The sequence below is a fragment of the Gorilla gorilla genome, chromosome 2, assembly GCF_029281585.2.
Source record: "Gorilla gorilla gorilla isolate KB3781 chromosome 2, NHGRI_mGorGor1-v2.1_pri, whole genome shotgun sequence".
Lineage (NCBI taxonomy): Eukaryota > Metazoa > Chordata > Mammalia > Primates > Hominidae > Gorilla > Gorilla gorilla.
In genome coordinates, this window is record NC_086017.1 from 111,084,664 (window position 1) to 111,096,720 (window position 12,057).

Genomic DNA, 12,057 nt, shown 5'->3' on the forward strand with positions numbered 1-12,057 from the left:
TCTGCTTTCCTTCTCCTTTCCCATTTTTAACTTCTTGATTCCTCCATTCAACTCACATATTATGTATCTACAGACACATATGATAAAGGGACCGGCTATATTCCAAAAGGCTGTGCTGTCATTCTCTGAGGAAGAGACAACTGAGCTGAGCACTGAAGTAAGAGTAGGAGGTAACTAGATGCTATGTGTACATATGTTGGGGCCCAAAGGTGTGCAGGGCTGGGTGATCTTTCAAGACAGAAGAGGCAGCAAAGGCCACATGTTGGGAAAGAGTATGGCTTATTCAAAGAGCACAGAGGAGACCAGTATAAGGGAAAGAAGAACATGGTGTGGAAAGGGACTGGAATGTCCAGGAGGGCCTTGTCCATTTGCTTTCATATACATACATACCATGTACCACCATACCATGTACATACCAAATAGGCTGAAGACAAATGGGCTTTCTCTCTGCTGACAGATTATCACAGAATGCTTTGAAAATATTAATAATTTTTAAAATAATAAATGCTTTGAAAATATTAATACTTTTTAAAATAATAATGTTTTTTATGGCAACATTATTGTTATAGTAATAATGGGTTGGAAATGGAGATACAGGAGTTACCAGATTATAAGTGAGAATTAACAACAGAGAATTTACTATTGTCCAGAAAAAAAGTGTGAGCAAAATTATAGAGAATAAATTATTTATCCAAACTTTCGGATGCTTTTGTATCTGTATTTTTATGTTCATGATATCCTAAGAATTCTTTTTGTTTACTTTTGTATTTTCCTTACGTAAATTTGAGATGTGAAAATGACAATGACAAGCTGTACAATTTAGCTTGGGTATTAGAGAAATCAGCTTGTAAATAACATATCCAGATAAATTGTAATATATACCTATATTTTTAACACACATTGTCAAAAGAGTATATCATATAATTCCATCCAATTACCTTAGATGATTCCTTGCTAATTATTTTATTTGGCAACACATATATATACCAAAAAGGAAGAGTGAATACAAGTGTATAAGGCAAATGGAGATAAATTATACATCAAGAATAGCACTGCCATTGTCTGAAGGATACTATTTTCAGATTGTGTCTGTATGTGTGTGCGTGTCCTTAGAGCTGTTAGTTCATGAAAAAGCAGGAAGTTCAGTTTTAAAAACTAAGGCTAGTTCCAGCTAACATATTGTTTACTATCCCTATTTCCAACCAGGAGTTACTCAACCCCAATAAAAGCCTTTTGCCTGGAACATTTGGGAACAAAATTGGAATGAGCAAAGGGTTAAACAGACTCCCACATTAAAGCACAAACATCTCAAACCTAAGAATGGGTCAATCCCTATCCAAATGTTTATTTTGGGTCCATCTATAAAACCTATAGAGTCAACTTCAATTAGAGAAGACGACTACTAGAAGGATAATGCAGAAACAGAGTTTCCAGCTTTTTTTTTCTTATCAGTTTGCTCAACATTTTAAAATGAATTAAAAGCAGATGTTGAAATTGCTGCCAACTGTTCACTTGTCATCTGTGAATAGGAATTAACTTGGTTTTGTTCATCATTCAATCAAATGTTAAGCTTCAGTAGTTTAAAGAGCCTGGGAATGCAGGTCCTGATGGGATTTTAAAATGGCAAACAACTGAAGTAATTTTGATAAGTGTGAAACCATTTGTCCTTGTAAGATAAAAAGGGAAATTCTTGGGAAAGTTTAGAATTCTGAAACTCTCACACAATAGCTGCAGAAACAAAAATCAATATTTTGTTATTTAACAAGAACTCTTAAGCACTATCTATATGTTCAGCCCTGCATTTGGTGCACTGGAGGCTACAGGGGAACTTAAAAATAGTTGTCATTCTCAGAGTTAAAGAATATAAGATGCTGTAGTGCCCAGATGAGAGTGCCTGTTAATGGTCCTAAACTAGGTCAGAGGCGACAGAATGTAAGAAGGGCTGAGATGATATGAGCAGGAATCTCAGGGGCAAGTTTCACTGAACAATGAAGAATGTGTAGGATTTAATATTATTTCATGTGGCAGCCAGCCTCTGAGATGGCCCCCAGTGATTCTTGTCTTTGGGTATTCAAGCCTTTGTTGTGGTTCCTTCCCACATTGAATAAGGCTTACCAATAAGACATTGCAGAAATTACGACTTCTGAGGGTAGGTAATAAAAAAAATGTTGTAGCTTCAATCTTGGTCTCTGTTGAACTCTTACTCTGCGGGAAGCCAGCCACTATGTCAAGAGGATGTTCAAGCAGCCCATGGAGAGGCTCATTTGGGGAGTATCTGAGGCCTCCTGCTAACAGTCAACACCAACTCATCAGGCATGTGAGTGAGCCACCATGGAACTGGATCCTCCAGCCCCACTGAAGCCTTTAGATGACTGCATGACTGCAACCCTGGCCAACATCTTGCCTCTGACCTCAAGAGACCCTAAGCCAGAACATCTAGCTAAGCTGCTTCTAGATTCCTGATGCACAGAAATTGTGAGTTAAGTGTTTATTGCTTTAAGACATTGAGTTTTGGGGTAATTTGTTGTGCAGCAGTAGATTAAAACATCTTACTAGGTCTTTGTCTTTACCTAAGAATGCACAAAAGTCAAGAAAAGGCTGCACGAATATGGAATACATGATCAAGAGCTATGTTATTTTTCCATCTCTTTTTAACAAATGCTAAAATAATATTACAATGAAAACTGAATTAAATTCTACTCACATAACAACTATGACTATGCAGATGAGTTCATAATTCTTACCTGTCCCTGAACCCAACCAGCCATTTCTATATAGGTGAATAGCTTAATCCATTACAAAAGTACTACAAAAAATTCCCTAGTTCATTTTACAAATATTTATGGAGATTCTACTATGTGTCATAGGCATGGTACAAATTAAGTACATGTAATACAGTATAAATTACATAATTATATGGCTCAGAACACCAAATAATAGATGAAAAATCTTTTTATGTTCTCTATAATTTCATTTAAAACCAAGACATTTTAATTTTCTTGTTATAAGAAATACACTTTGATTTTATCCAAGGATAATATGAGATAATACACCTTCCCATTTGGATGTGGGAACTACAATTAGATGCACAAACGCAAGCAGGGGACACACTCCAAGATTTCATAATGAAATCTTCTCTAGTTCTTGAAAAGCATTTTTGTTTTGTTTTAAGCAGAGGTCCATTATTAGAATTTAACAAATTCTACTTGAAGGAGTGAGGCCCTGTCTCAGAAAAATAAAAATAAAATAATAATAAAGAAAAATGGTTTGGCCAACATGGCAAAACCCCGTCTCCACTAAAAATACAAAAATCAGCTGGGCGTGGTGGCACACGCCTGTGGTCCTGGCTACTTGGGAGGCTGAGACGGGAGAATCGCTTGAACTTAGGAAGCAGAGGTTGCAGTGAACTGAGATCATGCCACTGTACTCCAGCCTGGGTGAGAGTGAGATTCTGTCTCAAAAAAAAAAAAAAAATCCTCCAGAAGACACTATCGCTAAACAATTTTGGTTGAAATCTTGTCCCCGATGGGTTATACATCACTAAGATATTGACCCTATCTAGAACTGGCTCCCTAATTTGTGAGGCCTAGTGCAAAATTAAAACCAGTGGCTCCTTGTTCCCAAATTATTAAGAATTTCAAGATGGCAACACCAGAGCATGAAATCAAGCACAGAGTTCTTCTAAGCATGTGGTCTCATGCTATTGCATAGACTACATGCCCATGAAGCTGGCTCTGGCTCCATTAAAGAACACAGAAGTCAGAACTTTCCACTTTATTTTGACAGAATAAAGAACTGTTTAAAAATGTCAAGTGACATATTTTTAATGGGAAAATATTTTACCAGAGACTATAAAGCAGTTGCTGATTTAATTATACTCAAAATGAATCATAATTGAGGACTAGAATCTTCTTAACCAGTGAGCAACTGCTTCTCATGTCAATGACTGAATAGGTTTTAAAACCATTTTCTGAAAAGTTTCTGAAAATCTACTGGCAACAATTGAAGTGACCCAGGGGAGGTCCTGAATATTAGAACGGTAATGTGACCTAGATTCACGTCTTTTATTCTTTTTGATAGAGGGCATCTAAAGTCTCATTCTATGTTAGAAGAAATGTTCCCTAACAGAGAACTGAACATTACTGAGATCCGGGCCTTGGAAGTGGGTGCAGTACCATGCAGATCTGTATTATTTCCCTTTAGGGAAGAGAGTGAACATGTTTTTGGTTGTAAATGAGATAGCTGTACTGTTTTGTATCTATTTAAAACAAGTAGTTTTTGAAACTATGAAACATTTTAGATACCTAAGTATAGACTCTATAAAGAACACTGGCCACCTATGTGGCCACCTTGGGGCCCTTAATAAATAAAATATTAAAAAATTCATGGAAACTCCTCCCTTTCCCTGAATGTAACTGCCATTCCGAGTTTTCTATATATAATTCTCCTGCATTTTAACCTCATATGGATCTATTTTAAATATATTGTCTTTTAAACACCAACTATAAATGATACCATACTTTACCTATCCGTCTGCAATCTGTTTTGCTCATTTAACAGCGTATTTTTCAGATGTATCCATATTGTTACATGCAGTTCTACTTCATCACTGTTGTTTTCAGGGCTTGCAAAAGCGTTTCTTTAGGTCCTTCCTCCTGAGCGTGTGCTCACCCCAAGGCCCCGGTGGTGGCCAAGTGTCCGCCCATGCAGTGTAAAGGGGAAGTGGAACGCATAGAGAAGGATTTTGGCAGCTCTGCTTGCCTGGAATTCCAGTCCTAGAATTCTAAATTCGGACTTGATCTTCCAGACTGTTAGGAAGATATATTTAAGTTAGGAGGCTAGAACGTATCTCCTTTAGTATATAGCTTGATTTACAACTTTTAAATATTCAGTCAAAAAGTATGTGGGCCTTCATTTACACTTTTGACGGGGCCTCACAAATAGGGGTGGTCTGCCCCTTTCCTTACGTCCCACTCTTTCTTTAAATTGCTACAGCAGGAAATTACTGAACTGTGGCTCTTCTCCTACGTCCGCCTTCCCTATGTCAATCCCCATTTCCCCTGCTTTCTCCAATAGTTAGGACTGTAAATTCTAACTTTGTTAATTTCGACGCCAAGCTGGAATGAAGACGCTAAGTGGACGCTAAAAAGACACGCTGTTTGTCACACAAGGCCTCCAACTGGGACGGCGTCCACCGCGCCCCGCCCCGCCCGCGGCACCGTGGCATCTTGGGACATGTAGTCTTCGGAGGGGCAGCTGCCTCCACCAAGTCTCCTCCCTCAAGACGCTGCCTTTCGGCCTCGGGACGCCGTGACGTTGCGTTCCTCCAGTCCCTTGCCACCTCCCTCTTTCTTCCCCTCTGGGGAAGCTCAGTGCTGGACTTCCGAAGACCTTTTACGACATTGAGTTTCCGAGTTGGTCTCAGCGCCGGATCCACTTTTCGGCAAAGTGACGTGGACGTCAACAGCAATGGCGGAAGGAGAAGATAGGCTGCCGCTGCCAACGTCGAGCGGCGACGGCTGGTGAGTGAAAGCCGGGGCTAATTTCCAATGCCTCTTTATTCTTCCTTCTCACCATCTTGCCGGTCCCCGAGGAGCCGTCTGGCGTCGGCATGGAACGGAGAGGCCGGTCCTAGGCGAAGTCCGGTGCCCTGCCCTACCCCTCTGCCAGCTGGGTGTCCCCTGCCTGCCTGGTTCTGCCCAAGGGACTGGGTCGGGACTCCCAAGGAGAGGGGTGTCATCCAGGTGCTGGGCCTCAGAACGGTCCTCCTGTGCCGTCTGTCAGTCTCCAAAGTGTGCTGGAGTGGGTGGCTTCAGGGCTGGGTTTGGCCGGAGTCCTGGCTGTGGGAGTTGGAGTAGGCTGAAGAAGGAAGTTTGTTGGATGCAGATCTGAGGCACTAAAATACAATGTGAAGAAAAGACGTTTTGAAATGACCACTGCGACCTTCGCCTGAGGGTTCAGAGGTTGACCCGAGGAGAATCCCTCCCACGTAGTTGGTATACTTTTTTTTATTCTGGCTGTTATCTCGTTTTGTATTCCAACAGTTTTCATTGTTCGTCTCCTTCACGCAAGTCATCTTTTCCCCTACTACCACATATCTCAGCTCGATTTCTGAGCTTTGGATGCAGTGTGGGACTTTGCTCTTACTGCACCCAAGCTTTTGCATGCTTACCTGATTTATACTCGGGATTGTGGGGGAAGACCGCCAATAATTTTTTGGTAAACTGCTCACCCAGTGTTAATCTTTGGGAAAGGCTTCTACTTTTGAAATAGTTGATCTCACGATACACTGTTAGGTTGTACAACATCTTTTTTTAAAAAGGGACCTTTAGAGGCTTGTCTAAGTTTTACAGTTGATCTAAGTGTATTGACCACATGTATTAGTTTTGGATTTGCTTGTTCGTTATATTGTATGTGTACAGCTCATGGGCACTTTAAAAATAATACAGGACATTGATAGACATCGACTTTAATCCCAGAGGAAAAAAATGGAAATCGTTGAAAGGGATAGATAATTAGTAATTAAGAAATTCAGCTCTCCATTAGCAGACATCAAACATTACCGTAGCGCTGGGCTCTCCAAGGTGTCAGAGGAAAACTTCATGGTGATCTAGATATAGTTTTTTTTCTTCAACTTGCTTATGTTGGAGTTGGGAAAGTGTAACAAGGTAAAATTAATCTCATTCTTTGTGAGTGTGATTCAAAGGGTTACGAGAGGTTGGCGGTGGGGGCTGGGGCAGTTGGAGTCACTGGGGGAAAGCTTCATGAAAGCAGCAGTGTTTCAACTAGGCTTTGAAGAATGAGTAGGATTTAAACCCCAGGGCTGTCTAATAGAAGCCACATATTGTAATTTAAAATTCTATAGTAGCAGCATTAAAAACTGAAAAGAAGGCTGGGCGCGGTGGCTCACGCCTGTAATCCCAGCACTTTGGGAGGCCGAGGCGGGCGGATCACTTGAAGTCAGGAGTTCCAGACCAGCCTGACCAACATGGTGAAACCCCGTCTCTACTAAAAATACAAAAATTAGCCGGGCGTGGTGGCGCGTGCCTGTAATCCCAGCTACTTGGGAGGCTGAGGCAGGAGAATCGCTTGAACCCGGGAGGCAGAGGTTGCAGTGAGCCGAGATCGAGCCACTACTCTCCAGCCCGGCGGCAGTGTGAGGCTCGGTCTCAAAAAAAAAAAAAAAAAAAAAAAAAAAAACTAAAAAGAAACAGGTGAAATCAGTTTTAATAATCTATTTAACATATTTCAACATGTAATCATTGTTTAAAAAATTAGATAATTGTACAAGTCTTCAAAATCCAATGTGCATTTTACAGCTACCTTATATTTCAATTTGGTCTAGCCACATTTCAGATACTAAATATCCACACATGGCTTGGAGCTAACATATTAGTGCAGAATCAGATTAAGAGATGGGAAAGGCCTCTGAATGGAGTAACTTTCATGCGCGTCCGTGTGAAGAGACCACCAAACAGGCTTTGTGTGAGCAATAAAGCTTTTAATCACCTGGGTGCAGGCGGGCTGAGTCCGAAAAGAGTCAGCGAAGGGAGATAAGGGCGGGGCCGTTTTATAGGATTTGGGTAGATAAAGGAAAATTACAGTCGAAGGGGAGTTGTTCTCTGGCGGGCAGAGTGGGTGTCCCAAGGTGCTCAGTGGGGGAGCTTTTTGAGCCAGGATGAGCCAGGAGAAGGACTTTCACAAGGTAATGTCATCACTTAAGGCAAGGACCGGCCATTTTCACTTCTTTTGTGGTGGAATGTCATCAGTTAAGGCAAGGACCGGCCATTTACACTTCTTTTCTGGTAGAATGTCATCAGTTAAGGCGGGGCAGGGCATATTCACTTCTTTTGTGATTCTTCAGTTACTTCAGGCCATCTGGGTGTATACGTGCAAGTCACAGGGGATGCGATGGCTTGGCTTGGGCTCAGAGGCCTGACAGTAACAGCATAAGCAAGGGCATAGACAAGACAACTAATCTGTTTTGAGAGTAAGAATGAGAACTACCTGGTTGGAGAGAAGTTGCAGAAAAATACGTCTTTTTGCTTCTGGTATCCTGCAAGAATGGCAAGAGAAAAAAGAAAAATAGATCTGGAAAAATAGTAAAAAAGTTTTTAACTAATTAAATGCACCTTTTAAGAATCAGTGACAGACATTACAACACTTTTCAGAAAGTGACCTAGCTGGTTATAGCCTGAAGTTTGCTGTTTTGGAACGGTGAATTGTGTCATAAACTGGCGGTAACCAGCTCATAGAGTGCCATGAGGGGAAATGTTTCCACAGTTAAGGTGCCTCTGGGGAGTTCTTAGGTTAGAGGGATTGTGAGAATCTCTGGTTCACATGGGCAGAGGACATGGAGTGAATGTTTACTAGAGACAGCATTTTTCTCTTGTAGGATTGATGTATCTTTGGTGTGTCTTTGTATTTTTGCTGGTTTCATTTTCATGAATGGAGGAACCCTAACATAGTCGGTGATTTCTGTTTTCCCTCCATCCTCTTCTAATCTTTCTCCTTTTTATCCTGGCACTCTCATCAGCCCCCCAGAAGAGGATTTGAATAGAGTCAGGAAGACTTTGGGATTGGGAGCCAGAGGTTCAGTAAAGGCTCTGTTCTTAGAGTGCTTGGTGAATGGGTTATAGAATGCGGATGCTTTACTCTTGTTTTGTTTTGTTTTGTTGAAGAAACGAGGTCTCGCCATGTCGCCCAGGCTGGCCTCATACTCCTGAGTAGCTGGGGACTACAGGTGTGCCCCATCCATCCGGGTGTTCTACTCTGTCTTTCTCTCCCCTCCCCCTCCCTCCTTCTCTTTCTTTCTCTCTCTTTCTTTTTGGAGTAAATGTTTTTATTTTAACTCTGTCAGATGGAATTTTTTCTAAAATGTATCATATATCTTACTGCCTAGCTCAAACTCATCTTAATGACTTGAGTCATTCAGTTTACAAATGTAAGTGTAATTTAAGGATAGAACTAGGTCTCTGTCCTCAGGGAATTTATGGTCTAGATACAGGAGGCATGTTTGAGAACATCGATTACTTTTGTGTTATTGTAATATGGTGAGACTTTTAGGGCCTATCTAGACAAATTGTTGCTATGTTAAGTGACACAGCTATCCCTTTTTGAGATTGCTTTTTATAAGTTTTTCCTATTTTCTTTTTTTGTTGTCAGTGGTATCTCAATTTGTTCCTAGTCTGTGAAACTAAGCCATTGAACTTGTTGAAATTGTATATACATTCTTAAAAAGGCTCAGGATGGACCTTGAAGATCTTAAAAGTATGTGGACTCTATGACATTGTTTTTGCTGATTTTCAGTTATGTTCTAGTTCACTGCTTCTCAAAATTTAAACGTACATTGGAATTATCTGGGGAGCTTGTTAAAATGCTCTCCAGGTAACTGTGATTGTGATTCAGTATATTTTGAGGTGGAACTTGAGAGTCTCTGTTTCTGACTAGCTGCTGGGGGTTGCCAATTCTGGTGGTTTATGGACCACACTTTAGTTAGCAGGGTTCTAGGTTATATATATATATATATATATCAGAATGAGTAGGTCAGAGGAATTTGTATATGTCACATTGTATCACCTTACATGTTATACTAAAATATGTGTAATTACATGACTTACCATTGTTCTTCAGATAATGAACTTCTCAAGGGCAGTGGCTGATAAAAGGCAGGTGGCTCAGTAAATGTTTATTGAATGAATGTACGCATGAATGAAGACTTTCCTATAATTATGTGCAATAGCATACTGAGCTGTCATTTCATATAAATTTCCTGACTCCAGTGTTTTTGTGAGCTGTGGAATTGTCTGTTGGTATAATGCTTATTCTTTATGGAAAGCCAAAGTAATCAGAAAATGCCTCAGCTTTCAAGCTCTCTGGGATTCAGCCATGTAAGCTCAAAGGGTGTGGTGAAATTCTTGTAAAAATGCTTATAGTTAGTTTTAAGTGATTTGAATTTAATTTAAAAAAATTAATATAAGTTATGAGAATCTGGATTTGTAAAATTAAACATGTTAAATTGTTACAGTGAAAAGATTGGTAATTACCCATCTTGGTATTGAAGAAACTAGCACTGGATTTGAACATATGTTCTCATTTTCCGATACTTTCTTCCCGAAATAATGTCTAAAGATCTATAGTCATAATTAAAAAATTATTTTGGTATTGACTTCAATTATATAACTGTTGAAATTGGGAGTTTGTTTAATTAAAAAATGTTACTTAATATTCAACTTTTAATTAGTGTTTTTTATTGCTAAACCTTTCTTAAGTTATTGCTAAACTTTTCTTAAAATTGTAAAAATATTAATTCCACAAAGAATCTTCTATTGTTGTTAATCTGAGATGTGAGTAGGAATTGTTTGAGAATAATATTTTTTAAAGTTTTCTGCACTCCGTAAATAGTACTATCAGTGTTCCCCATTTAATAAGCATTAAAATATGAGAAAAAACTTAAAATGTCTTTTAAGAACTAAGTGATTGAAATTTCAGATATGATATAATCAATAAAGAAATATGTTAAATATGAAAGAAAAAGGAACTCTTTGTTTAAGAAGAACATTGTCTACTTGTGGAACTGGGAAGGCTGGATACTACTTTTAGAAGAAATGAGAAAATGAACTTCATTTTTTGAATTGGGGTTATGATGTGACAGTTATTTGGTTTTGTAAACTAATTAGAGGGCAGGCAAAGATAAGAAATGAAAAAGACTTATTTTATACTGTTTACATTAAAGTCTTTAATTATAATTTAGATTTTATAGTTTTTAAAGGTAATTTTTTTTTTTTTTTTTTTTTTTTTTGAGACGGAGTCTCATTCTGTCACCCAGGCTGGAGTGCAGTGTGCGATCTCGGTTCACTGCATCCTCCGCCTCCTGGGTCCAAGGGATTCTCCTGCCTCAGTCTCTCAAGGAGCTAAGATTACAGGCATGTGCCACCATACCCGGCTAATTTTTGTATTTTTAGTAGAGATGGGGTTTTACCATGTTGGCCAGGCCGGTCTCAAACCCCTGACCTCAGGTGATCCACTCTCCTCACCCTACCACAGTGTTGGGACTACAGGCATGAGCCACTGCACCCAGCCTAAAGGTAATTCTTAGGTAATAATTCACTTCTAGGATTTTGTTTCCTGTGGATGTTTTAATATCCATAATTTGAGTTAGTAATTGGTTTTTGCATGCTAAATAAATGTATTTCAATTAATTCATTTTTATCTCTGTGTAATCACTGCAGAGAGGCGACAAGTGCATTCCCTCTGTAAGTATAGTGAGCAATTCAGAGCACCCAGTTAAATATACTGCAATATGCAGCCAACTTTTCAGTAGGAGTCTTCTGGAGAGAATTGAGAAAATATGCTTGACAAAGCATTTCTGATGCACAGTGCTGAAATGTGGATTCTTTTTGGTATAAAGACAGTGCCTTCTCTCATGTGTCAAAAAGCAAAATAGAGTTTAGCAAAAACATTCTCAGTTCAGCAAACATTCACTGAATAGTGGTTATATTCAAGCTGCTGTGTAAGGTTTTAGATAAAAAATTTGAAACAGTTTTACAATCAGGAATGTGCATTGTGGTGCCTTCCTGGGATACTTTGATTTTTTCCATCATTTTATCTCTAGGAATACTGTGTGAAAATAGCTTCTGAAGATATCTAAATGCTGGTGTTTTGGAAATTACAGGCTCTAACAGAAAAGAATAGGATTAAACAGTTTGAAAAGGGGCAGGGCTTGAAATGAGTTAAATATTGAGAATTACAGATGGAAAGCAGGTAAGTACCTTCCATTAAGCTCATAAAATCAAATTCTTTCTTGTAGAAATAAAGAACTTAAGAGCCACTTAAACCTATTTTCTGAAATTTAATGTCTGTTTGTTTCAAGGGTCTGCCTAACTTTTTAACCTGAGTTAAGAAAATGATGACTAATCAAGTCATTTGTTGCAAGTCTTCATCTTTTTTCTTGATACTTAAAGGAGTTTTTTCTTATCCTTTAGCTGACATAGCATTTGATAGTTGGGTGGGAATCTTGTAGTGTTTGCTTCTTTTTTATTTTAAAGTAGTTGTTAC

At 39.1% G+C, this 12,057-nt stretch overlaps 1 protein-coding gene and 1 long non-coding RNA gene across 10 annotated transcripts in view; one reads left to right on the top strand and one right to left on the bottom strand.

The window, feature by feature from the left end:
* Positions 1-4,810, bottom strand: part of LOC115933981 (uncharacterized) — a 139,839-nt gene extending 135,029 nt beyond the window's left edge. For all 3 annotated transcript variants that reach the window (XR_008678618.2, XR_010132679.1, XR_008678620.2), the window contains exon 1: positions 4,526-4,810. This is a non-coding gene — a long non-coding RNA (uncharacterized lncRNA). The remainder of the gene's footprint in view (positions 1-4,525) is intronic.
* Positions 1-12,057, top strand: part of TBC1D23 (TBC1 domain family member 23) — an 83,401-nt gene that overhangs the window by 13,222 nt on the left and 58,122 nt on the right. Inside the window, exons 1-2 of one of the 7 annotated variants that reach the window (XM_019023550.4) lie at positions 5,462-5,522; positions 11,615-11,763. The exons of 3 other annotated variants lie outside the window; for them this stretch is intronic. In XM_019023550.4, coding sequence (XP_018879095.3) covers positions 11,753-11,763 — 11 coding nt within the window. In that variant the 5' untranslated portion in view covers positions 5,462-5,522; positions 11,615-11,752. Of the gene's footprint in view, positions 1-4,805; positions 5,523-11,614; positions 11,764-12,057 lie in introns of those variants that run through there. 3 more of the 7 variants (XM_019023551.4, XM_019023548.4, XM_055383547.2) reach the window with 3 other exon arrangements.